At 42.2% G+C, this 26,218-nt stretch overlaps 1 protein-coding gene across 1 annotated transcript in view; it reads left to right on the forward strand.

Moving 5' to 3' along the window:
* The first annotated feature begins 2,925 nt into the window (after positions 1-2,925).
* The window catches only part of LOC126474347 (sialin-like), a 68,782-nt gene continuing 45,489 nt past the window's right edge, over positions 2,926-26,218 (forward strand). The window contains exons 1-3 of the mRNA XM_050101814.1: positions 2,926-2,949; positions 3,393-3,545; positions 15,674-15,806. Coding sequence (XP_049957771.1) covers positions 2,926-2,949; positions 3,393-3,545; positions 15,674-15,806 — 310 coding nt within the window. The remainder of the gene's footprint in view (positions 2,950-3,392; positions 3,546-15,673; positions 15,807-26,218) is intronic.

A 26,218-nucleotide genomic window follows, 5' to 3' on the forward strand; every position in this document is an offset into this window, starting at 1 on the left:
CGCTGTGCGTGACGTCTGTGGGCTGGCCGCTGGCCTTCTACTTCTTCGGCGGCGTCGGCCTGCTGTGGTGCCTGCCCTGGTGCTTCTACGTCGCAGACTCCCCGGCCCAGCACAGGCACATAGACCCGTCGGAGCGCTACTTCATAGAGGCCAACATACAGTCCAGCGCCAAGGTACCGTTGCATTCGAGGCTAAATAAGGCATATTTCGGGTTCGGTGCCTCAATCTGTGAAAACGGAACCCATATAAAATCGATTTGTCGTCCGTCTGTCGGCCTGTCCGACTGTTAAGAACCCTTTTTCTCAGGAACGAGTAGACGTATCAAGTTCAAATTTATGTCATATATTAAGCTCTATGGTTCCTCGACAGTGCAAACATTTTAAGCATCTAAGCCAATTCATTCAAAAGATTCTGTGACTCATGTCACATATTTTGAAACTCGAAAACTAGCTTATCAACACCTATACGGTAGTTCCCGTTAACCTAGAATAATGCAATTTGGCAAGGAGCAAGGTTTCACAGTAAAAGCAAAGGAAAACATCCGACATTGCATCAAAAAAAATCTTCTTTTATCGTTTGTTGCCGGCCAATGTGGCCGAGCAGTTCTAGGCGCTTCAGTCTGGAACCGCGCGACAGCTACGTCACAGGTTCGAATCTTGCCTCGGGCATGGATGTGTGTGATGTCCTTAAGTTAGTTCGGTTTAAGTAGTTCTAAGTTGTGGGGGACTGATGACCTCAGATGTTAAGTCCCATATTGCTGAGTGCCATTTTTGTCATTTGTTATCCGACTTCAAATCAAACTTGAAATTTAAACATTCTCGAGACTCTTGGGATCCCTGGGGCCGATATCTTGCCAGTATCGACGTCTATAACAGGCAAAAATTGTCAGTATCCTCGATTCCTGGAACGTATAAAGTGTCTATACTGTTTACATTGTCAAGTTTGTACGGATCTAAAAAAATATGTGTGAGTTCTTAGGGGACCAAACTGCAGAGGTCATCGGTCCCTAGGCTTACACACTACTGAAACTAACCTAAAATAACCTATGCTAAGAACAACACACACACCTATGCCCAAGGGAGGACTCGAACCTCCGGCGGGAGGGGCCGCGCAGTCAGTGACATGGCGATCACTCCGTGCGGCTGTAGGGAACACTCAGAGCGCGAGTGCTACTCGCATCTCGCCAAATTTTATAGATACGGTTACCACTCAACGCTGTTTTCATCAGATTTTCACTAGGTTACAACAGCAGTGAGGGGATGTAGCCACACTGCAATTCATTTGTAATTGCCACATATTTCAAAAAGCTCTACAATATTTGCTGTAGGATAAGGTGCCGATGATAACGCAAATGCGGTGGTAATTCCTTTATTACTTGTATGCTTCACAAATGATACAACATTCGACAACACATTTCAAATAGCGGCGTTCACATATTCTCCCCGGGCTCACTCGGGTCATTGTAGTGATTTTTGTGTATTCTTAGTCATTATTTTATCGTATGTTTTGTTTTGGTGATGTTTTGTAAAGCTTCCATGAGGACTTAGAGAGTTCTGCTGCAGAGAGGCCAAATACCTAAAAGAGAAAAATAATTTAGGTTTTACAGTACCTGGGCGAAGGAAAAGCCAGTAGCGTGCATAAAAAAAAAAACATAAACAGATGAAACGGCTTTTATTAAATAATATTCTTTGTACGTGAAAAAGTCTGTTCTGCTGAAGAGAGAAATATAGCTTGATACTTAGAAAGAAAAACAACTGCAGGGGAAAAGTAAAACGGTCCTGCCTGTAGGGTTCTAAATACTATTTTATCAGTTTGCGTGTATATATTTATCCAAGCAAATGCGAGTAAGTGTTCATTTTTTTAAATATTTGGATATTTTTCTCTTGTTTCATTTAGCACCTGTTTACCACAAAAACTTTGTTAAGAACATCAGTTATAAATTCTACTTCGTCCATTTATAAACTTTGTCATTGCTAGCGCATTAATTATTACACCAGCTGAGCAAAAGTATCCGAATACCTTTCAGCGGACGTTCATATGAAGAGTTTCCGCCTTCATGACGCTTTGAACTCTGCTGGGCACTTTCAATGCGGTGTCTGAATGTCTCTGAAGGAATGGCATCCTATTTTCCGCAATATCCAAAACCAGAGAACGTAGTGATGTTGGACGCTTGGGTATGAAACGAAGTTAGCGTTTTACCTCATACCAAGACGATTCATTGCATTCAGGCTGAAAAAAAAAGCACTCTGTCTTCATGCCACAAGTGGCCCATCAGGACCATCCAACCGCCGTGTCTTCCTCAGTTGAGGAAGCAGATAGAAGGGGCGCGTGGTCAGCACACCGCTCTCCCAGTGGTTATGATGGTATTCTGTAACCGGAGAGCTTCTGTAAAGTTTGGAAGGTAGGATACGAGAAGTAAAGCTGTGAGGACCGGGCGTGAGTCGTGCTTCGGTAGCTCAGATGGTAGAGCAGGCAAACGTCCCGAGTTCGAGTCTCGGTCGGGCACACAGTTTTAATCTGCCAGGAAGTTTCATATCAGCGCACTCTCCCCTGCATAGTGAAAATCTCATTCTGGAAACATCACAAGCAGATTTTCTGGTTACGTAATACGTTAACATAAAATCGCATAGAGTCTTGCCTATACAGCACTTATTGAACGGTGGTCTCTTTGTATCCCTCTGATATAAACACGGATTGTTTTTAGATGCACGATAGTCGAATCCAGCTGCGCGGTACTTGGAGTATGCCGAACAGGTTCGCAAACAATCGGGTGACAATGCGCGACTTCACCCAGGAAGCTGCAAGCTGATAAGTTTCATAACGGATCTCAAACCTGTCGTAACAAATATAGGAATAGTCCCAGTTGCAATATATATATAAAGACTACAACCAAATCCAAAGTGAAGTAATCAACACAATACTATAATGACGCGCAAGGGAGTGCTTCATGTAAATAAGCGAACTGCCTTCCAGTTACGTAGTGCGCTCATGTAAAACGGTCATAACCAAAGGGTTTACCCGGCTGAGCTGCGTTTTCTGGTTGTCTCAGCTGCTTTGCAGCCCAATAACTTTACGCTCTGCCCTCTGTCGGGGCGACTAACCACTAACCGATTCCACCTCCGTAACGCTGCCTGCTGTTGGAATATCGTCATCACGCCTTTACGGATATACGATAGTCTCCTCATGAAATACAGTACACAGAGTCTGAGAATTATTGTTCCAAATTAACACTTTTTTATACTCACTAACTACAACTATCGTGACAACACATTCTCGTATGATAAATGACGATGAGGTCTTTTGCCATATTTACTGAGCCAGGATCTTAAACTAAGCAATCTACCAGTTGTCTTATAGCATTATCTAAACTGTATACCTTTTTACTGATGCAGAAAAAACTGCCGATTCCCTGGAAGAGCATCTTGACGTCTCCAGTGCTGTGGGCCTTCGCTGCACTCTTTGTCACCTTGGACTGGACGTATTACCTCCTGATCACGTCGCTGCCACAATACGTCGCCAACGTCCTGCACTTCAACATAGAAAGTGTAAGTGGAGGACTCAGAGATGCCGTTGGTGCGTTCTTCCAAGGATAGCAGTGAAGTGTAAATATTCCCATTTCAAATAGGAAGCACTGCTGTAGCATCTACAAGCTATACGCTTTAAATTTACCGTTGGTCTACTGACGATGACGAGAATCATTTGCTAATACTGATACACAGCAATTCTTCAACTTCCGTTATACATCAGGACAGTGGGAAATTCAGAGGTGATGTTCTATGTCACCAAAAATTATTTTTGGTGTCCTAGATGAAATTTTCAGATTCTAAACCTGTGGAAATGTAGCAGCAATATGTGTTAATGGATCGTACCTGAATTATTGTCTTTTCTGACTAAATTGTGCTGTTTCTCTCCAGAGCAGATAAACGAGTAGAACAACTTAATAGAGTTAGCTTAAAAACATAACTATCAATTAATTACGACGAAGCAAAAAATCGCAATAAACACAAAGAAGGAAAAACAACAGAAAATGTCTATCAAGTTACAGAACTTGAAGAAGAGTTTATTTATTTATTTTTAATTTTTAAATTGCACGACTTGATAAAAAGTAAAATCACATTGAGTGTTTTTGTAAAATACATAGAATTCTCAAAACTAAGCTTGCGATGTGACTGAAACAGAATTTACAATATGTGCGTGTTATCGACCGTGACGTGTGCCAGTAGCATATAGGGTTTTTATATAAAAGCCGCTCAAAAACCGATGGATTCCTACTGTACGTTGGAGAGCTACATGTTGGGTATTTCTAGCGGAGACCGGTAAACTTACAAATGGATCAGGGAAAAACTGGCGTGGATATTGACCAATGAATTTCTTCACCGGGTTCCTACAATGGGACGAAGACCTAATGGGAAGCGGGAGAATGACACTGGCAAACATGCAGGAGTAATGGCGATTCATATAACCCATGTTCCGGAAGCAGAGTTGGGTCCTCAGTTGCTTCCTCCTTTTTCTCAAAATGATTAAATATTCCCCTTTTGTTCTTAGATTTTATTTCCGTACTGTATATACAGTAAGTTGCTTGCGAGTACCTGGCCAAAACCTTCTTTCAGTGCGTTACCTTTTTATAACCCACTCTCTTCACTTCTACATCTACACTTCTCAAGCCAACATTTGGTGTCTGGCGAGTGTACTTTGTCGCCATATGTATCTCCTACCTGTTTCTCATCATAATCAACAATAGTAGCATCAAATTTTAGCACCCTTTATACAAACACTGGTACATGTAAATCTCCCCTTCAAGCAACATCCACAAGCTTTACACCTGTCTTGAATATTTTCTCCCTCTTCTTGCCGCATCAGGTTTAAATAAGTGCTGAAGTCTTCGGCGACTTTCTCCATAGTCATGATGTGTTCTTATTCATACCTGACGTCAGGAGGACGGAGGTCTTATCGTAAGATGTCTTATCGGGAAACATCTTTCGATATTCACCTGGTTCCACCGTTTACAAATTTCATTGTCTCTCTATTTGCTCCTTCAGCTCGATTTTGTCATCAGTTCGTTTCGTTTGATTCAGCTAACGAACCAACTTTCACTGGGGTGAAAAACTTTCGCATGGAATTTCACTTCCAAATAACGTAGCTCGATCAAACTTGGACCATACAAAGAAAGAACTGCTCAGTACAGTAATACTCAGAGAAATGCGAAATGAAACGAATAGAGAGACACTTTTATTCAAAGACAATAATTAGCACGCAAGTCACTGCGATTTGTGATGGTGTGTGATCACCACGGACAGCAATGCTTGCCCTCCGAAGTGCTTCTTTGCTAGCCACAAGGTTGGTAAGGAATTTTTGTGGTGGGGTGTTTCACTCCATCACCAGAGCGGTTAACAACTGCTGCATCGTCGCTGATGCACGCCTTCTCCCACAACGCATCCCCCATGTGCTCGCTGAATTTTATGTCAGTGAAACGGGCTCGTCAGTCCATTCGCTGAACATCCTCTCTTTCCAAGAGATCCTCCATATGTGCTGTTCGATACTGCAGGGCTGTATCATTCATAAAAATGAATTCAGGCCGAATTTACTCCTGAAAAGATGCACATGGGAAAGAAGTACAGTGTCAGTGATGGCTGGTGAGTGTACGATGTTGAAAGATTTGGGGTCGGTACGCCCATGAAACTTAATGACTCCACACACCATAACACATGGACCTCCAAAACGATCATGTTCGAGGGTGGCCTTGGTGCATTACATGTTCCCACCTCTCACCGGGGATCAGTACTCAGACTGAAGCTGTTCTCATCCTAGAACAGCACGTGACCCCACTCATCACAGGGCCGGTCACCATGCACTTGACATCATCGGAAACAGTACCGCGGACGTGTCGTCTCGATGGAACACAAAATACTGGTCATCGGTCAATGAGACTACCCGCATGCAGTCGCCGTGGAGCGTGAGGTTGCCTGCCTTGCAGTCCTGTTAAGTGTGGTCGCAGCTGCACCGACTGTTTCACGTGGTTCCCCTTTTGGCCGTTGCACAACGTAACGGTCATATGCTGCAGCCGTTGACCAAGTCGACTATTTGCTGTACTTCGGACAGCAGCGTCTGTGGTTTGGAACGCCCCATGCTTGTGAAAAAAGCTATGTGCAATACGAAACTCGTTACAATTCGTCCTTCTTCCAGTTTCCCGATTAATTATTTCCGTATTTAAGTAGCATATCAGGAACAGTTCTACCCCAGACAGCGATCTTATATCGAGTCATGCCCACGCCTCTGGGAAATCTCTCTCTGTCCACACTCCACGAGCACTTTGCGTGTGGCACACTCAACGTCTGGATGTAACTTGATACCCCACCCACTACTCTCGGGTAATTGTGTGACATAAAAATGAAGATCGCCGATTCATTTTGCTGTCTCTAGCCTGGGTAATGATCAATGTGAAGGTCACCCTCCCCCCATCGATCTAGGTCAATAGGATGCCTTAAAGAAAGCGGTAAATCCAGCCCCCTTCTCCCCATTGAGAATAGACCAATAGGGTGATTTAAAACTGGTGAGTTCCACCCCCCCCCCCCCACTTCTTTGTAGACCAATTACATGAATGTTATCGGCGAGGAATATCAACACAATTTATGATGTAACATACTGTGGTACAATTCTTCAGGCCCTCCCGGCGATTTGTTGACATATTGAAAAATCGGGACCTCTGTCGGATGTTCGCGTTGTTCTCGCACGGTATTTCGACAGCGTAACTCGCTGTCTTCTTCAGATGCTACCCAAAAATGGTCCTTGGGTGGATCTAGTCCAGTATTTATGCCTGAATGGTGTGATCCTGGCGAAAAGAGGAACTAGCTCTCCCTCTCGGCATTCTCGGCATCTCGGCAGGAAAGTGAGACAACTCAGAATACTCTCTTTCCTTTGTCGAAGCTTATCCAGCTGTTTCATGTTGCGGTACATCTCCTCCCTGTAGAGTCTCCTGATATTATTCTTCAAGTGGGTTCCCTCATCACCCCCCCCCCCTTCACAGCGAGTTATGCCGTCGAAATATAGTGAGAGAACGACTCGCAGATCTGGCAGAGATCCCGATTATTCAACATGCCAAAAAAATGAAGAATTAAATCAGGAGACTCTACAGGGAGGAGATGTGGCGCAACATCGAGAAGCTGGATAAGCTTCGACAAAAGAATGAGAGGATGCTGAGTTCTCTCAGCTTCCTGCTGAGATAATGAGAGGGGGAGGTCTTGTTGAAAAGTAGCAACACACGAGGACGCAGGATGTTCGTGCCATTCCGTTTTGCTGTCAGGATACCCTCAGACACTATCAGCCGTGATCTGAAGTCGTACCCATTGGAACCCCACACCATAACGCCAGGAGTAACTTCGCTGTGCCTGGAACACTGGAAGAATAGGACCTCTCCCCTGGCTGCTGGCACACTCCCGCGCGACGGTCGTCCCTGAAACGCAGAATCGCGGGTCGTCGCTAAACAGAGTGCGATTCCATTCATCAACAGTCCCGGTCGTGGTACAACTCCATACGCAATCGTTTGTGTTGTGGTGTTGACGGCAGCCTACACAAGGGACGACAGTTCCATAGTCTTGCTGCTGCTGGTCTCCGACCGTTGATGTAGGGTGACACGAAACATTACAGGAAGTCTATTACTCGTCCTTGAGTGAAATGCGGAGATACGAAGGAGTTACAAAGTTCCTGGTGCACGATACGGCGATACTCCCCTGTTGTGATCAGACGCGGTCGACCTTCGCCTTGACGGAGAGTAGACCTGCCTTGATGCTTCTATACAGCCGAACATTGGGCGATTGTCGCATTTCAGCGGCCTGCTAATCTGGATATTGCACGATTCGATAGTCTGGCCGAATGGGAACCCATAATGAAGCCCCTTTGAAAGTGACAGATGCCGATAAAGCTGCCTCACGTGCGTACGCGGCTTCTCCGTGACCTTCACAGTGATCACTCAACATCTGATGCTATTCACACCTCTTATACAACCTACAAGGCATGGTAACAACAATAAACAAGAAGCCAGTAATGGGCTCTGGTGGCCGTTCTACCTGTTACAGTGGTCTGCAGCTCTAATCATTTACATACACAACTATTGGCTGTACGTGAAGTTAGATTGACATCTGACCGCCGGCCAGAGTGGCCGTGCAGTTCTAGGCGCTACAGTCTGGAGCCGAGTGACCGCTACGGTCGGAGGTTCGAATCCTGCCTCGGGCATGGATGTGTATGATGTTCTTAGGTTAGTTAGGTTTAATTAGTTCTAAGTTCTAGGCGACTGATGACCTCAGAAGTTAAGTCGCATAGTGCTCAGAGCCATTTGAACCATTTGATATCTGCTCATGTCTTCACTTTTTTGTCAGACAGTGTAATTTTCACACTACCTCAAAGATGAGTGAATAGATATTACCGTCATCGATGAAAATTGAACAAATCTTCAATAATCCCAATCAGATCCTTTACTGAATTTGTACCTGATTAGCCCCTCTTTTAACCATAATATACTGTCGATCTTTAGAACATAAAACCGTGCCCAGTAGTAGCAATTTACAAACGTGTTCCATAAGGGTAGCATAAGTGATTCACAAAACTACCGCCCAATATGCTAGACTTAGATTTCTTATAGAATCTTAGAACATATTCTGAGCTCAAACTTACTGAGCTCCCTCGAACAGAATGACCCTCCCCACGCCAATCAGCACGGGTTCCAGTAAACATCGGTCATGTGAAACCCAACTTTCACATTTCTTACATGACACCTTAAAAGCCATTGATCAAGGCAGTAAGGTAGACGCAGTATTTCTTGACGTCCTCAAAGTATTTGACTAAGTATCACATCTGCACTTATTATCGTATTGTCGTACGGAGTACCACGCATAATTGGTGACTATATTGGGGATGTTGTGGTAGGGAGGACTTAGCTTTTCATCTTGGATGGAGCTTCATCGACAGATGTAGAAGTAACTTCAGGTTTGCCTCAGAGAAGTGAGTTTGGACCCGTGCTGCTTATGTCATACATTAATGACTTTGCAAACGATATTTACAGATGATGTGATTTAGATGATGCGGTCATTTATGATAACATATTGCCTGTACTCGTGGTCTATGGATAGCATCTTTGACTATTAATAAAAACGTCCTGAGATCCTTATTCTAACTCAGTCCCTGATTAAGTTTTGAATAAAAATCGACAGCAATGACAACCGAGGACTTCTGGCATAAAAAGCCACCCTCGTTCTGCCAACGGTCTTGTCAAAGAAGGCAGAGAAGCGCACAGAAGTTCAGGGACTCTGTTGCCCTTGGGGAAGGAAAAGGCCATTCAAAGGCGGAAAAATCAACAGTGATCAATGGCATGAGGATGCAGAAGGCAAAGAAACTACAGCATTAAAGACACAGAAAGTGTATGACAGAATGTGTCATGATGATCTCTCCACTGGCAAAAGATTCGGGATTTAGTCCTCCACTCGGACCTCCGGGAGGGGGCTGCCGAGGGGGAGGTGGCCAAGAGAAAACTGTGGAATAAATAACGAAAGGGTAACATTCTACGAGTCGGAGGGCGGAATTACAGAATTTTTGAACGTAGTAAGGAAGCTAGAAAATCTGAGAATGTCAGGGCTAATGTGGGCCACTAAAGTGAAATAGAACGGAGGTAAAAAGGTTCAAATGTGTGTGAAATCGTATGGGACTTAGCTGCTAAGGTTATCAGTCCCTAAGCTTACATACTACTTAACCTAAATTACCTTAAGGACAAACACACACACCCATGCCCGAGAGAGGACTCAAACCTCCGCCGGGACCAGCCGCACAGTCCATGACTGCAGCGCCTTAGACCGCTCGGCTAATGCCGCACGGCGGAACGGAGGTAAGGCTTCCTGTTGAAACGAATGTAGGATCGTATCAACAGCAGCATAATAGAGTATAAGGGGAGTAGGATTCCTTATGAATAGGAAGGTAGGACAGACCGTGAATTACTGCGAACGGTTAAGTGATAGAGTAATTCTTGTAATAACTGATACCAAACCAACGCCGACTACAGCACTTAAGGGTATTTGAGTGCGGTTGTAGGAGAAAGAAAAGAAGAAAGATTTAAGGGAGAATATGGTCACTACTTCATCCCTCAGAGCTACCCATTCTTCTTCTACTGTATTTCTTTCCCCCATTCCTGTCAATTGGCAAGGGTAAAATACAGGGAGCGAAAGGCTACTTACAATTTGTACAGAAACCAGATGGCAGTTATAAGAGTCGAGGGGCATGAAAGGGAAGCAGTGGTTGGGAAAGTAGTGAGACAGGGTGTAGCCTCTCCCCGATGTTATTCAATCTGTATATTGAGCAAGCAGTAAAGGAAACAAAAGAAAAATTCGGAGTAGGTATTAAAATTCATGGAGAAGAAGTAAAAACTTTGAGGTTCGCCGATGACATTGTAATTCTGTCAGAGACAGCAAAGGACTTGGAAGAGCAGTTGAACGGAATGGACAGTGTCTTGAAAGGAGGATATAAGATGAACATCAACAAAAGCAAAACGAGGATAATGGAATGTAGTCAAATTAAATTGGGTGATACTGAGGGAATTAGATTAGGAAATGAGACACTTAAAGTAGTAAAGGAGTTTTGCTATTTAGGGAGTAAAATAACTGATGATGGTCGAAGTAGAGAGGATATAAAATGTACACTGGCAATGACAAGGAAATCGTTTCTGAAGAAGAGAAATTTGTTAACATCGAGTATAGATTTAAGTGTCAGGAAGTCGTTTCTGAAAGTATTTGTATGGAGTGTAGCCATGTATGGAAGTGAAACATGGACGATAACTAGTTTGGACAAGAAGAGAATAGAAGCTTTCGAAATGTGGTGCTACAGAAGAATGCTGAAGATAAGGTGGGTAGTTCACGTAACTAATGAGGAGGTATTGAATAGGATTGGGGAGAAGAGAAGTTTGTGGCACAACTTGACTAGAAGAAGGGATCGGTTGGTAGGACACGTTTTGAGGCATCAAGGGATCACAAATTTAGCATTGGAGGGCAGCGTGGAGGGTAAAAATCGTAGAGGGAGACCAAGAGATGAATACACTAAGCAGATTCAGAAGGATGTAGGTTGCAGTAGGTACTGGGAGATGAAGAAGCTTGCACAGGATAGAGTAGCATGGAGAGCTGCATCAAACCAGTCTCAAGACTGAAGACGACAACAACGACATAGTAGGAATGAGAAAGGCGAAAGACTAACTGAGTTTTTGCAACATATTTCAGCTAGTAATTGAGAATACTCTGTTCAAGAATCACAAGCAGAGGAGGTACACCTGGAATAGGCACAGACACATGAGAAGATACGAGCTGGATTACATCACGCTCAGATAGAGATTCAAAAATCTGAGACTGGGTTGTGGGGCATACCCAGGAGCACTAGACTCAGATCAGAATTTACTAATGTTGAAGCATATTTTCAAGTTTAAGACAATCGTTCGGAAGAATCAGTGTGGAAGGAAGTGGGATACTGAAGTACGGAGGAATGATGAGCCATGTTTGAAGTTTGCTGAAGGTGTGGATGCTGTGATGAGGAACGGTAGGCAGTTCGGTTGAAAATGAGAGGACAGCTCTCAAAAGAGCATTTACCATGTTAGACAAACACACAATCTATGTGAAATGTAGCTGCAGAGAAACTTTGGGTGACAGAAGCAATCAATTGATCGATAAAAGAAGGAAGTGCAAAAATGTTCAGAGAAAGACTTGATACAAAGTGTGTGTGTGTGATTGCAAACGAGAGCGTGTATGGGTTGAAAGAGAACATAAAATGGAGGAATTATTTGATGGCGAAATAGCATAAACTGGAGTCGATATAGAAAGGGTAGTGGATCCCATATTAGAATTTATACGACATTTAGAGGACTTGAGATCAAATAAGGCAGAAGGGACAGATAACATTCCATCGAAATTTATAAAATCATTGTGGGAAGTGGCAACCCGTAAAAAGTACTGCTATCTTTGACGTTGTAAAGTAACAAAATCGTACCCCTTACTTGTTGCTGGCTTCTGTAACTTTCGACGCCTAGAACGCCTTTTCTTTCTGGAGCACTGCCTTGCTGTATAATGCCAGCAATGCCCCAGTGCTAGTGGTGACGCGCCGCTTGCTGCGTGCAGCAGAGCCGTTGTTGTGCTTCAGCGCAGAGCGATCTCACGCACCCGCGTCGAGAACAAATTCAGATGAAGAATTCGGTAAAAAGATAATTAAATATTGAAAGTTTTATGTCGCTTTGTAGAAGAAAAGTGTTTCAGTAATTCAGTTACTTCGTGGAAAGGCGCGCAGGATTAAGTATGAGATTTGTGGTTGAAACAGTGTCGTGTTTGTGAATCACTAAATGTCGTGGAGGAACATATTGACAATAGAACGGAAAGGAAAAGGCTTGCATAATGAGTGATTTCCTGTTTAATTAGCGTGTAAAATCAACGTATCAATGGTTACTCCAGTGTGAATTTGAAACGAGCTTAAATATTATCATGAGACTTGATGAGATTAGACATTGTTATGGAATTGTGTTATGTGGTGAAGGGGCAATAAAACAAGGTAATTACATACATAAGCGGGCCGACAAATGATACCTTCAGTGCAGTTACAAGACAGGCTCGAATTCCTACGGGAATCGGCGTAATGTTGTGAGTAATGAGAATAACGGGCAAGGGGCACTGCGTGTGGATAAGTTGAGGTTTTGGTTCTCACGCGAGGCGTGCTAAGGTAATCCATGCAGTTGTGATGAGCACTGTGTTCCGACGCCGGCACGGTAGCTCAGTGTTCGGTCAGTAGGATAGCTGCCCTCTGTAATAAAAAAAAAAATTAAAAAAATAAGTTAATGTATCAACGATGATCTTCAACAAATGTCATAGGACGTCCGCCCCGAACAAATACAACGATCAATTACGAACAAATGAGATTAACAGAAAAAAGTGGTCAGAGCATCTGCCTCATGAGAGGGATTCCCACATTCGAATCTCAACCCCGTCTAAATTTTCTACTTTCCCCATCGATTTCACTCAATGCCCGCTCACAGCCAAAGCCTGTAGTTCCTTTGTGCCTTAAAGTATCGTTATCTGAAAGTGATATTTTCCATTTTTCAACTGAATAACTTTAATATTTAAAAGTATCAATGATCAGACTCATTGTCAGGTTTATTTCGTAACGAAGCATGTTCTCTATGTAAAACTCCATTACTCGCTTCAGATAGTCGGATAGTTCCAAAAATTAATCTGAAAATAAAGTGGAAAGACATTAACAGAGCTTTAGAAACCAAGTGACTGTCGAGATGGTATGTAGAATTTATGAGACGGGCGATGTTCCCTCAGACTTTCGGAAAAATATCATCCATGCAAATACAAAGATAGCAAGGGTAGATAAGTGCCAGAACTATTGCTCAGTTAGCTTAACAGCTCGTGCGTCCAAGCACTGACAACAATAATACATAGAAGAATGGAAAAGAAAATTGAGTATCTCTTAGACGACCATCAGACTGGTTTTAGGACACGTAAAGACACCAGAGACAGTTCTGACTTTGCGCTTCACCTGGAAGCAAGACCGATGTAAAATCAAAACACGCCCACAGAATTTGTCGATCTGGAAAAAGCGTTCGACCATATAAAATGGTGCAAGATTATCGAAATTCTGAGAAAATAGAAGTAAGCTACGGGGAAAGACGGGTTAATACACAATATGTACAAGAGACAAGAGAGAACAAAAGATTGAGAAAGGATTATAGAGGGGTAAAGCAAAGATGCAATCTTTCACCTGTACCGTTCAATCTCTACATCGAAGAAGCAATCACGGAAATAAAAGGTTCAAGAGTGGGATAAAAATTCAGGACGAAAGGATATCAATGATAAAATTTTCTGATGACATTGCTAAGATCAGTGAAGATGAAGAAGAATTACAGGATCTGTTGAATGAAAAGGACAATCTGAGTATAGAATATGTACTGACAAAGGGATCTCACCTCTTCGTCCTTACCGATTTCTTCCAAATTTATACTATATGCATGGCTTGGCCAAAAATTAAAACATGGCCAAGCGTTTATAAAAAATATCATTTTCGGAACGGCTCGGACGAGATATGAGCCACTTACTTTACGTGATTTGCAAACAGAAATTACGGAATGGTAATGCGCCCGTCATGTGGTTAAATTCAAATGCGGAGACTTTTTCTTCTTTTGTTATCAATTTTTACGTCAGTTATACCACAAACAAACCGAAATAATGTTCAGTATACTGGAGTTAATAAAAGTTTCATAAAAGGCATTAAGAGGAAAGGCAAAGTAAAATCTGGAATTACAAATAAAATTCCAAGAAAGGATTGTATTTGCAGCGTCAATGAGGGCTTTGAAAAGAACATTTGAACAACAGATTGTAATTAAAGCGTACAGGACTTCGTATTCCGTTGGTTTTATTTTCACCTTGGAGCACACTGCATCAAAATAGAGTACATCAGCAGCTATCCTCCCCCATACTTGGAGAAATAATGCATCATGCGTGGTTTGCTACCACATTATGTGATAAGAGAGAACCTTTTACGAATGTAAACTACGTTTGTTTTTCTATGGGAACTTTAAAACAACCACGTAAAGGTAAAAATGCGGCGTTTGTAACGTGTGTAAGATGGTGAGAAAATTATTGCTTCCCCCATTTTCATGTCGATTATCACGCCAGCACATGTAAACGATCAATGGGGGTATTTAATTTCACATACGAAACCCTCGTGTATGCTTTACAGTCTCTTGTTGGAGTTATTTGCAATGCCAAATTTTTCTTTGCCTTTTGTTTTCGTACCTTTCGTGTAAATAATACTAACAAAGTATACTGAAAATTTTTTCGATTTATTTGCAATGTAAATAACAGAAAATTGAAAATAAAAAGAATCCCGCTTAAGGATTCAATCCCACGAACTTCGGATTCTATCTTTCCGCTGCGCTAACCGCTGTCTGGATCCGATATTAATATAAATATTTCACGTCACCCGACACTCGGCAAAAAATGCTATTTTGTTGTTAACGCTTGGCCATCTGGAACCCCTGCTCCTGTCAATTTCATTTCAGCCCTTGCTCTGCATATACAATAAATTTGGACGAAATCGGGGATGACTAGTAGGAGCGGTTGCAAATGACAATAGCAAGAAAACATCAAAACTGGTGATCACGAAGTAGACGAAGTTAAGAAATTATGCTACCTAGGAAGCGAAATAATCCATGTCGGACGAAGCAAGTAGGGCATAAAAAGCCGACTAGCACACGCATGGCGTACATTCCTGGCCAAAAGAAGTCTACTATTATCAAACACAGGCCTTAATTTGTGGTAGAAGCTTCTGAAAGTGTTCGTTTGGAGCACAAGTTTGTATGGCAGTGAATAATGAACAGTGGAAAAGGTGGAAAAGAACTGTCGTGGAAGACCGTTCACGAGTTACGAGACTTTACGTCCTAGGCGGCTCACGCTGTGTTCTGTAAAACACAAACGAAAAAGAGAGTCGCATTTTGCAAGGAAGACACTATTGCATTTTATGCAAAAGAGTAAACTCTGTTGTTAACAGAAATAGTTTTTGTTTTTACCTACGTACCGGTACAAGAACGGGGATGAAACAGAGATAAGTTTAGTCACGTATATCGACAGCTAAAATCAATGTTTTTGACATCTCTTTGCAGAATGGGCTGCTGTCCGCCATTCCACAAATAGCCGCGGTGGTAGGGAGCCTGCTCTTCGGCTGGCTCGGCGACCCGTGGTTCCGGAAGGGCTACATATCCAAGCTCAACGGGTTCCGCCTCATAAACGGACTGAGTAAGTGCTGCTGACGCTCCTGCTTTGCAGTATGTTGCTCCATACTAAAATCTTAACGTCTCTGTCGCCATTATTTAATTCTTCTTCTGCTGTTACTGAGCGCTAATCCCGTCTGCTATGAGGTCCGCTGTGTTCAAGACTTGGTACATTTATTTTTACCAACTTTGCGGTCGGACGCCCTTTCTGTCACCGCAGCCGTCATTTGCCCGAGGGGAGAGGGGAAATTGGATGGGCGACTTGTCTGTGAGCTGTGTAAACTTTGTTCGGTGTGTGATCGCATTTTGCCGGCCGTTGTAGCAGAGCGGTTCTAGGCGTTTCAGTCCGGAACCGCGCTGCTGCTACGGTCGCAGGTTCAAATCCTGCACCGGGCATGGATGTATGTGACGTCATTATGTTAGTTAGGTTTCAGTAGTTCTAAGTCTAGGGGACTGATGACCTCACATGTTAAGTCCCATAGTGCTCAGAGCCATTTGCTTTTTTGTGAACGCGTTTTAAATGTTTGTGTATCGTATTTTCTGAGACGGTACTTAGGGCCAACCCAGCATTTGCTTAAACGAGCGTGAGAAACCGCCTCAAAACCATACTCAGACTGATCGAAGTACCATCCACAACTGATAATCTGCTACGCAGATTCTATGCAGGTCAGGCTCGCCTTCCTATCTCGAAGGCCAGCGCACTGCACGTTACGCTATACGAGCTATTGTCGAACTTATGTAATAATTGAAAAATGTTAAACGTTGAAGAGTTCCTATAGTCACTAACTGCAGAGGGAACACATGAAAAAGATATGCTGCAAAACTGGTAGAAGTAAAATCTACATCTTGTGGAATACCAATGTCAGATAAAGGAAAAAGATCCATATGTCCAGTTTATTTGTATAGGTCACTGCTATTTATATATCGGAGCATGGGTTTTTATTTAAATTTACAATCAAGAATAAGCAATGTAGACCACTTTCTTTGGGGTGGGGGAAGAGGGTTGGAGCGATGCTGCTGGGCGACTTCAGGAGATAAAATTACGAAGACGAGAATTAAGGAAACAATGGGAATCTAAAGAAAACTTTATTTCGTATTGCAGAAGACAAGCATTTATCATTGTATGGTCACGTAAGGAGTTTAACCAAAGAGAGGTTGCCAGAATCGTTTGGAAGTATTTTCCTGCAAACAGACAGAAACGAAGCAGACCAAAACGATGGTTGCAAGGAAGTTGTGGGGCGGCGGGTGGAATAATAGAATAAATGTTTTGTATATATGCTGTTTGCCGTTCTCAACACTGGCTCTCTAACTACAATATTGGTAACCAGAAAGTGATTAGCAAAATGTGAAGCCTGTAATTAGAATTCCTAGTGCTCACTTCATCTGAGAAATACATTTATAGCTACAGCTTATAGCTCTGAGGAATTAGGAGATTGTCTGGGATTCATAATCAAAAACCATTCTCTCTAAAATGTTCACTATATTCTGAAAGTCACAGACCAAAAAGAATCTACACAAAACAACTACCAGAGCAGTTCAGAGTCTAATGCGCTGATGCCACAATAACTGTTCAAATTAAATGTTTAATTGAATGCTCGCCATAATTTGATGATAATGTTCATCAAACTCCACGCTAAATAATGGTAGAATGTCTGTCCCGCGGCAGCACGTGAAAATACGACATACGCAAACTGAAGATAGATCAGTAAAGTCATCCCAGAATTAACACTTCACTCGAAAACGATTTCATGGTTACGCGTATTCCGAGTAACTTATTACGGCATCCGAGGCTGTTTATAGCAATGATACCGATGCTACGCGACGCGACTCCCGGCACAGGTGGTGCGCTAATCAGCGTCTGGAGAGAACTGTGGCCTTTCTTTGTCTCGCGCAGCGTTCTTACGTATAAAGCCGCGGTGCGGACGGCTAAGGGAACGCCTGATCAAATCTGCTTTCCCGACTAGCTGCTGGGCTAGTAATGCGCCACTTTAAGTTATCGAATAAATCATTGCTTCCTTTGCTGATGGCCGATGAAGCTTTCAATTTAATTGTTCAATCAGCACACAAGTAAGTAATTATAATAAAAATCTGATGTGGCTAAGTCAAATATTTTGGGCGAGAGAATTAATTTAATTACACTACACGCAGTAGATGAGCTCTGAACTTGCTCTTTGGAGATACGCTATAGCTATAGTTTTATAGTTATTCTGTTGAAACTTCTCACATTTTTATGATTATAGCGGATCTCCCTTCTACTTAAATTTAAACATCCTAGCTTTATTTATTCGCCTACTTAATCTATCTTGCTTCCTTAATTTCTAAGACAAAAACCAGAAAATCATGAATTTCAACTAAAATTTTAATTTATGAGATCCAGAATACTGTTTCTACTAAATTATTATGCAAAAGGCATCTAAATATAAATTTTTAAGTTTCTAGCTCTTTTCTGTTGCACCAATGATTTTTACAGAAAAACATCCAAATTTCGGAAATGGTTAAAGTTTTTGAACTGATATCCAACACATATTGATTTTGTATTACTCCTGACATTCTAGAAACGTTTCAGGTTATTTACTTCATTTTAAAGTATTGCGCAATATTTATGACGTCAGAGCTAGTTACAGCGGACTAGGCTGGCACACAATGGAAAGACTGATGTGAATTTTATAAGGCATGAGTATGCTGCTTCCCTACATCACGCTCTACTTAATTTTTTTGAATGTAAATGAAAAAAAAATTACAAAAAGGGAAGCAAGAGTACAGCTTAACTTCCTATGAAAATTAAAATTGAAATGTAAACATATAGAAATATTAAAAGAAAACTTAATACCTACTTCAATTATTTAAATTGTTGGGTTGTTCACTGCCTCTTAAGCAACATTATCACTCAAAATTTAAGCAAAAATCAATGAAACACTTTGGCATACATAGTGCCTTAGACAGACAAACACATAAAAATATCTAAAATTATGAAAATCTTAAATTCATTAAATTGTCTGTAATTTTTTTTTACATACATAAATTCAAAGAAATTAACACGGTTATTCAAGATATATAAACAGATAATTATATCTTAGCAGTCTTTTCTAAACCTAAAAGGAAATTTCACAAATCATGACAATTTCATTTTTCCACATGTGGTTGTAGCCGCTTTGGCTGGCATTCTACACTTCCATTCACAAGGGTAGAGGGGGGGGGGGGGAGTTGCTATGGTGTGCGTCCTTCACGTCCACTCTAACTTACATGGGGAAAGGGGAGGGGTCACTATGAGTGGTGTCTAAGTCACTCCACGCTTTCACGCAACTACCAGGCTGCCATTAACTGGTTTGTCCTGTAGAACAAACAAAAAGAGTGCCCCTGACTCTGTTCATTTAAAATCTAAGGGTTGGTCACAATAAAATGGGGATATACACTCCTGGAAATGGAAAAAAGAACACATTGACACCGGTGTGTCAGACCCACCATACTTGCTCCGGACACTGCGAGAGGGCTGTACAAGCAATGATCACACGCACGGCACAGCGGACACACCAGGAACCGCGGTGTTGGCCGTCGAATGGCGCTAGCTGCGCAGCATTTGTGCACCGCCGCCGTCAGTGTCAGCCAGTTTGCCGTGGCATACGGAGCTCCATCGCAGTCTTTAACACTGGTAGCATGCCGCGACAGCGTGGACGTGAACCGTATGTGCAGTTGACGGACTTTGAGCGAGGGCGTATAGTGGGCATGCGGGAGGCCGGGTGGACGTACCGCCGAATTGCTCAACACGTGGGGCGTGAGGTCTCCACAGTACATTGATGTTGTCGCCAGTGGTCGGCGGAAGGTGCACGTGCCCGTCGACCTGGGACCGGACCGCAGCGACGCACGGATGCACGCCAAGACCGTAGGATCCTATGCAGTGCCGTAGGGGACCGCACCGCCACTTCCCAGCAAATTAGGGACACTGTTGCTCCTGGGGTATCGGCGAGGACCATTCGCAACCGTCTCCATGAAGCTGGGCTACGGTCCCGCACACCGTTAGGCCGTCTTCCGCTCACGCCCCAACATCGTGCAGCCCGCCTCCAGTGGTGTCGCGACAGGAGTGAATGGAGGGACGAATGGAGACGTGTCGTCTTCAGCGATGAGAGTCGCTTCTGCCTTGGTGCCAATGATGGTCGTATGCGTGTTTGGCGCCGTGCAGGTGAGCGCCACAATCAGGACTGCATACGACCGAGGCACACAGGGCCAACACCCGGCCTCATGGTGTGGGGAGCGATCTCCTACACTGGCCGTACACCACTGGTGATCGTCGAGGGGACACTGAATAGTGCACGGTACATCCAAACCGTCATCGAACCCATCGTTCTACCATTCCTAGACCGGCAAGGGAACTTGCTGTCCCAACAGGACAATGGACGTCCGCATGTATCCCGTGCCACCCAACGTGCTCTAGAAGGTGTAAGTCAACTACCGTGGCCAGCAAGATCTCCGGATCTGTCCCCCATTGAGCATGTTTGGGACTGGATGAAGCGTCGTCTCACGCGGTCTGCACGTCCAGCACGAACGCTGGTCCAACTGAGGCGCCAGGTGGAAATGCCATGGCAAGCCGTTCCACAGGACTACATCCAGCATCTCTACGATCGTCTCCATGGGAGAATAGCAGCCTGCATTGCTGCGAAAGGTGGATATACACTGTACTAGTGCCGACATTGTGCATGCTCTGTTGCCTGTGTCTATGGGCCTGTGGTTCTGTCAGTGTGATCATGGGATGTATCTGACCCCAGGAATGTGTCAATAAAGTTTCCCCTTCCTGGGACAATGAATTCACGGTGTTCTTATTTCAATTTCCAGGAGTGTATATACATTTTATCTTTCAATATGTTGCTGGAACAAAGTTAACAGAACTTTTTCAATTTTACCCTCGCAGTTACTTAACTGTCATGAAATCGGTAAACAAATGGCTCAAAACGCCGTTAGTCACGTACTAGAGAAAATTTATGCTCAAGGCATACAATCATGAATCCTATTTAATCTCAATTTATTATTTCTGGGCCAGAACACTGAACCAATGCTTGGTACATTCTTGATACATTTGTATTTTATTTACTTAGCTGACTCATCTTCGATTACCTTATTCTTATATTTGATTACTAGTTGTCTTCTCAGCTTCTTTGTACATGTGAGTAACTTGTGGTAATAGTATAGTTCTGAGTGTTCAAAACACACTACGTTTAGTTGACTACTAAATCCACTTATTGGTCCTCTGCTGCTGTGTCAGTTCCACATCTGCAATTATGTACTTACTTCATCGAAGTGTATTTATGCTGAGCTATAAATAATGTTTCACGTCCGCCATTACGTTACTCAGTTATGTTGCTAGTGTAGGTACTTATTTAACACTCACTCTATTAACATTTAACGCATAGGATAGCACATTTATTTCATATCTATAGTGTATTGCAGCTGATCAGTTTGCTCACATTGCAATCCATTTCCACTTGATTGGATGCTGAAACCACAGGTAGTCTCTCTCGACCTACCACTAAAGTGCATTAAGTAATTATGGCCGAGCGTAATGCTTAATTCCTTAAACCTATAGGGCACCATGAGCTGCTCTGTCTCATCTAACATAAGGGCACCTATGGTCGCATTCACGCCTCCAACTCATAACCTCAATACGTGTAGGTGCGTCCTGCCACACACTACACCAAATAACGGCCAGCTCCAACCTTATAAATATTTCAAGGACGTGTCCTTCACGTCTCAACCACAAACACTGTTCAATTTTATTACACTGCCATTCCTTGCTACACAAGGTGAGTTCATTCTTACAACTTATCTGCATATTTTTCATAACACTAAGCAATCTCTTTTACTATTAATTAGTTAGCTCTACAGCATACAACAGGTTTCACTGCCACTTTAGATCCTGCTTGTACACGAATTTGTATATCTTTTCAAATTACTGTTGGTGGACCATTTCCAATAAAACAACAACTTTGTACTTATAATATTACCAGGGTTCTATACATACTTGTTACTCAAATACCTTTGTATCTTAATTACATCATACTTCTCTGTTGTTTATGTCACTGTTAGGTTTGTCACATTAGGTATTTTCTTCACTAATCGGTGGATAGAATGGTTACAGAACTCATGGCTTGATAGCCATGACGGAAAATTTTTGTATTGCAAAGAAGGAGTCGAAACTTTGGTAGATAGGAAAGATGAAGAATGAGTGAGACCTGAAATGGGAAAGAAGATCTCACCCAGCTGGTACTGCACAACTGCCACACTGTGTAGAGGTTACAGAACAAACTCCTCCCTACAGAATTCATTAGCTTAATGCTGGCTTGATAGTCACACCGGAAGATTTTAGTATTTGAGAGTAAGAGGCGAAATTTTGATGGATAGGAAAGATGAAGAATGAATGAGACCTGAAAAGGAAAGAAGATCTCACACAGCTGGGACTGCACAGCTGCCACACTGTGTAGAGGTTACAGTACAACCTCCTCCCTACAGAATTCATTAGCTTAATGCTGACTTGATAGTCATACCGGAAGATTTTAGTATTTGACAGTAAGAGCCGAAATTTTGGTGGATAGGAAAGATGAAGAATGAGTGAGACCTGAAAAGGAAAGAAGATCTCACGCAGTTGGGACTGCACAGCTGCCACACTATGTAGAGGTTACAGAACAACCTCCTCATACAGAATTCATTAGCTTATTATTGGCTTGATAACCATAACGGAAAAATTTAATGTGTTGGAAAGAAGAGGTCGAAATTTTAGGTGGATAGAAAAGATGAAGAGAGAGTGAAATCTGAAATGGGAAAGAAGATCTCACACAGCTGGGACAGCACAGCTGCCACACTGCGTAGAGGTTACAGATCAACCTCCTCCCTACAGAACTTGTTTTACCGTTTTTGACACCTTGCCAGTAGCACCAATTATTCTTAGTCCTGATACCCTCATTACTGTAAGTTTATCTTTACCAGGTAATGCATCAGAGAAGGACTGAGATATCGCACTCACCCCACTTCCACTGTCTAAGAGACAACGTACATTGATACCCAACATATTCAGTATTATTGTAGGGTGGCTTATTCTAGGTTGTACAGGTGGTTCCTCAAACTCATCCAATAGTTCCTTCTGGATCTGTCTCCAACTAAAGTGATCGACATCTGTCTTCATTACATTTAGGTCAAAGTGTGTAGGGGTTTCCTGAATTACATTTTCAGCTCCCTTTTCCAGTCGGTCTATTAATTTTAAATCGAAACACCGCACGACTTCATTACATTTAGTTTGCTGAACATGACCCAAATTACTGTATTCTGAGCGATTCTTCGCCTCCAGACCAGGCATAACACTATTTACAGCTAAACCACTTTCACTATTATCGTTGGGTTCCTTCTCCAGTGACAACTGGCCACAGCTACTGGGTTCATCGACCCCCAACAGGCTATCCTCTACATTCTCACTTACCTCCTATCCTAAATCTATTAGTAATCAACATCCTACTCAGGCACTTTAGATAAGTGCACATCATCCTCATCGTAAATATAATCATGAATTTCTTCTGCTTCTTCACCTGACAATCCAGTATTTTGTAGCTCTTCCCTACCGTTACACTGCTGCGCCTTCTCTTTCTCTTCCCACTTAGAAAGCGTCTCTAACACGGTATCTATCAAATACTGTGAGTTGTTTAATATTCCTGCAGTATCATTGGATGCTACCGACTCATCATCCGAACCCTCAGTTTGAGTATTCTGATCTGTCATACTAATTACTGTAATTACTGGCTTAGGAAAAGCAACCGCCTGGTGAGCGCCAGTATCCTCATAGACGGGAACTAGTTTTGCAGCCTCTGCCTACTACTGTTACCTTTATTTGCATTATAGTTAACTGGCACAACATCGCTTTCAACACTGTTGTTTACTTGCACATTTTTGTTAGGAACAAAATTACTATCATTTGGATGCCATTGTTGGTTCTGGTAATTATTTCTCCAATTCCTACCTTTCTTAGGATGGCGAACACCTACTGTTCTGATGTTTACACTGCCATGCTGCTCGTTCTTAAAATTACTACTAGTGTTATTAGCATTCTGTTATTACGTGCTTGCTCCTCATTGGCAGCCACACGCTCTACACGTTCCAGTATTCAATGAAACGATCAAGATTGTCTCTAGGGGCATCTATAATTCTAGTTTGCCAATACCATGGCAGTTTGGCTTCAAGACCTAGTATTATCATTTCAGGTTTTAGCTTTTCGGCCAAATGTGACAAACGTGAGATCCTTGACCTGGCAAACTCTTTAATAGATTCCTTGCCTGCATGGAAGCGTTTTCCACTCCAAAATTCTCTCAAAACTTCATTTTGCTTATTGCTAGACCAATACTCATTAATGAAAGCTGTTTTAAATTCCGCTAGTGTTTCACACTTCAACATAACATCAGCTGACCAACGCATGGCGTCACCCGCTAAATGGCTTCTAATAAATGAGATTTTCTCTCGTTCAGACCAAGTTGGTGAAATTACATCTTGAAAATCGTTCCAGAAATCTAGTGGGTGGATTTTTTATCTGGATCGAACTGCAAGAACTGCCGACACCTGATAAAAGCGGCGTTTGCAGCTACAACTTGTTGCATACTACCATTACCAGAAGTTACTGAAGCTACTTTACTCTCAATGTTAGCAATGTTAGTGCTAATATTTTCTACTCTCATTTCAACATTATCTACTCTTTGCGCAATATGATTAGTATCAGTTTTGGTTGCGTCTACTTCTGCTTGACATATGTTTACTTTTATATTAACATCTTTAAACCTATCTGAGCCCAGTTCAGATTCCGCCTCGATCTTTTCTGTTAACTTGTGCTCCAGCTTCGCATCTTCCATTTGGAAATCTCTGCGAACCTCAGCATCTTCGGATTTTACTGTTTTATACATCTCAGATAACTGTTGAGCGACCTTTTTCTTAATATCCTCATGGTTGTAATCAATTTTATAATTTAAACTGTCCAGATCCTCTTGCAACTTATTGCAGCCAGTCTTGAAGGAAGTTTCTAATTCAGCTTTATTGGATTCTAATTTATTGTCCACTGCCTCAAACCGTTTATTAAAATTGGTTTGGCTGGCCACACCCTGTTATTTACCTCAATTATATGAGATTTTAACTCAGCTGTCATTCTAGCGTTACTGGCTGACATTTCTGCATTACTGGCAGCTATTGCTTGTAATATTACATTTAAATCAATAGCCCCAGTATCTTTGGGTCACTCACAAAAACCAGAAAATCATGAATTTCAACTAAAATTTTAATTTATGAGATCCAAAATACTGTTTCTACTAAATTATTATGCAAAAGGCATCTAAATATAAATTTTTAAGTTTCTAGCTCTTTTCTGTTGCGCCAATGATTTTTACAGAAAAACATCCAAATTTCGGAAATGGTTAAAGTTTTTGAACTGATATCCAACACATATTGATTTTGTATTACTCCTGACATTCTAGAAACGTTTCAGGTTATTTACTTCATTTTAAAGTATTGCGCAATATTTATGACGTCAGAGCTAGTTACAGCGGACTAGGCTAGCACACATTGGAAAGACAGATGTGAATTTTATAAGGCGTGAGTATGCTGCTTCCCTACAAAGTCGTTGTGGCAGTAAATATCTAGAAGGCGAGCGGTAAAATAAAAATGTTATGTCGCTTTCGGGTGTGACATTGTAAAGCAAAATCGCTCATTCGTTACGCTCTCTAAGTAGACGGAAGACAGAAAGTGTAGTCTGTGAGCTGTATGTAAGTATATTATGAACCGTGTTAGCTGGTATTTATATGGTAATTAGATTATGCCTTCCAGGACACCCGGAAAACAATCAGTCATGTACAGTGTTGCCGGTTGGTAACGAAAATACGGTATTACTAAGTGTATTAACAAAGGTAAGGATGACTGAAAGAGTTTTAGATGAATAGATATCTCATAATTGATGACGAATGTTCAACAGAAACAAATTTCACTTTGAATATGCTCCAAGGTGACGTAAAAACCCTTTAGTTTTCTTTCAAATAGGGTCACCAGCACTACCACGGTGTTCACTAACAGCGCTGCTGAGTAGGAGAAAGTATCGTTGCTGAATAATCGTGACGAATCGCAGAAGGACTTGAAATTTCTAGTTAGTACGGTTAATGAGAGCCCTCTTTAGACGCAGGTAATTGTCATAAACAAGACGAAAAATCAAAAGTACACGAGAAACAGCTTTGGAGATTAAATTTCGGAGCCCCTCAGGCACTTTAAATATCTAAGTGTAATCGGTGCGATAGGAAATGGAATGAACCAGCACATCATGTCCGGGAAGGCGAATGTAACATATATGTTTGTTATGATGATTATGTTTAAGTGCAGTGAAAACTTCATGCAAATCACTGCAACATACTGACCAACACTCCAAAATTTGGGATT

This window comes from Schistocerca serialis, chromosome 4 (genome assembly GCF_023864345.2).
Source record: "Schistocerca serialis cubense isolate TAMUIC-IGC-003099 chromosome 4, iqSchSeri2.2, whole genome shotgun sequence".
Taxonomy (NCBI): Eukaryota; Metazoa; Arthropoda; class Insecta; order Orthoptera; family Acrididae; genus Schistocerca; species Schistocerca serialis.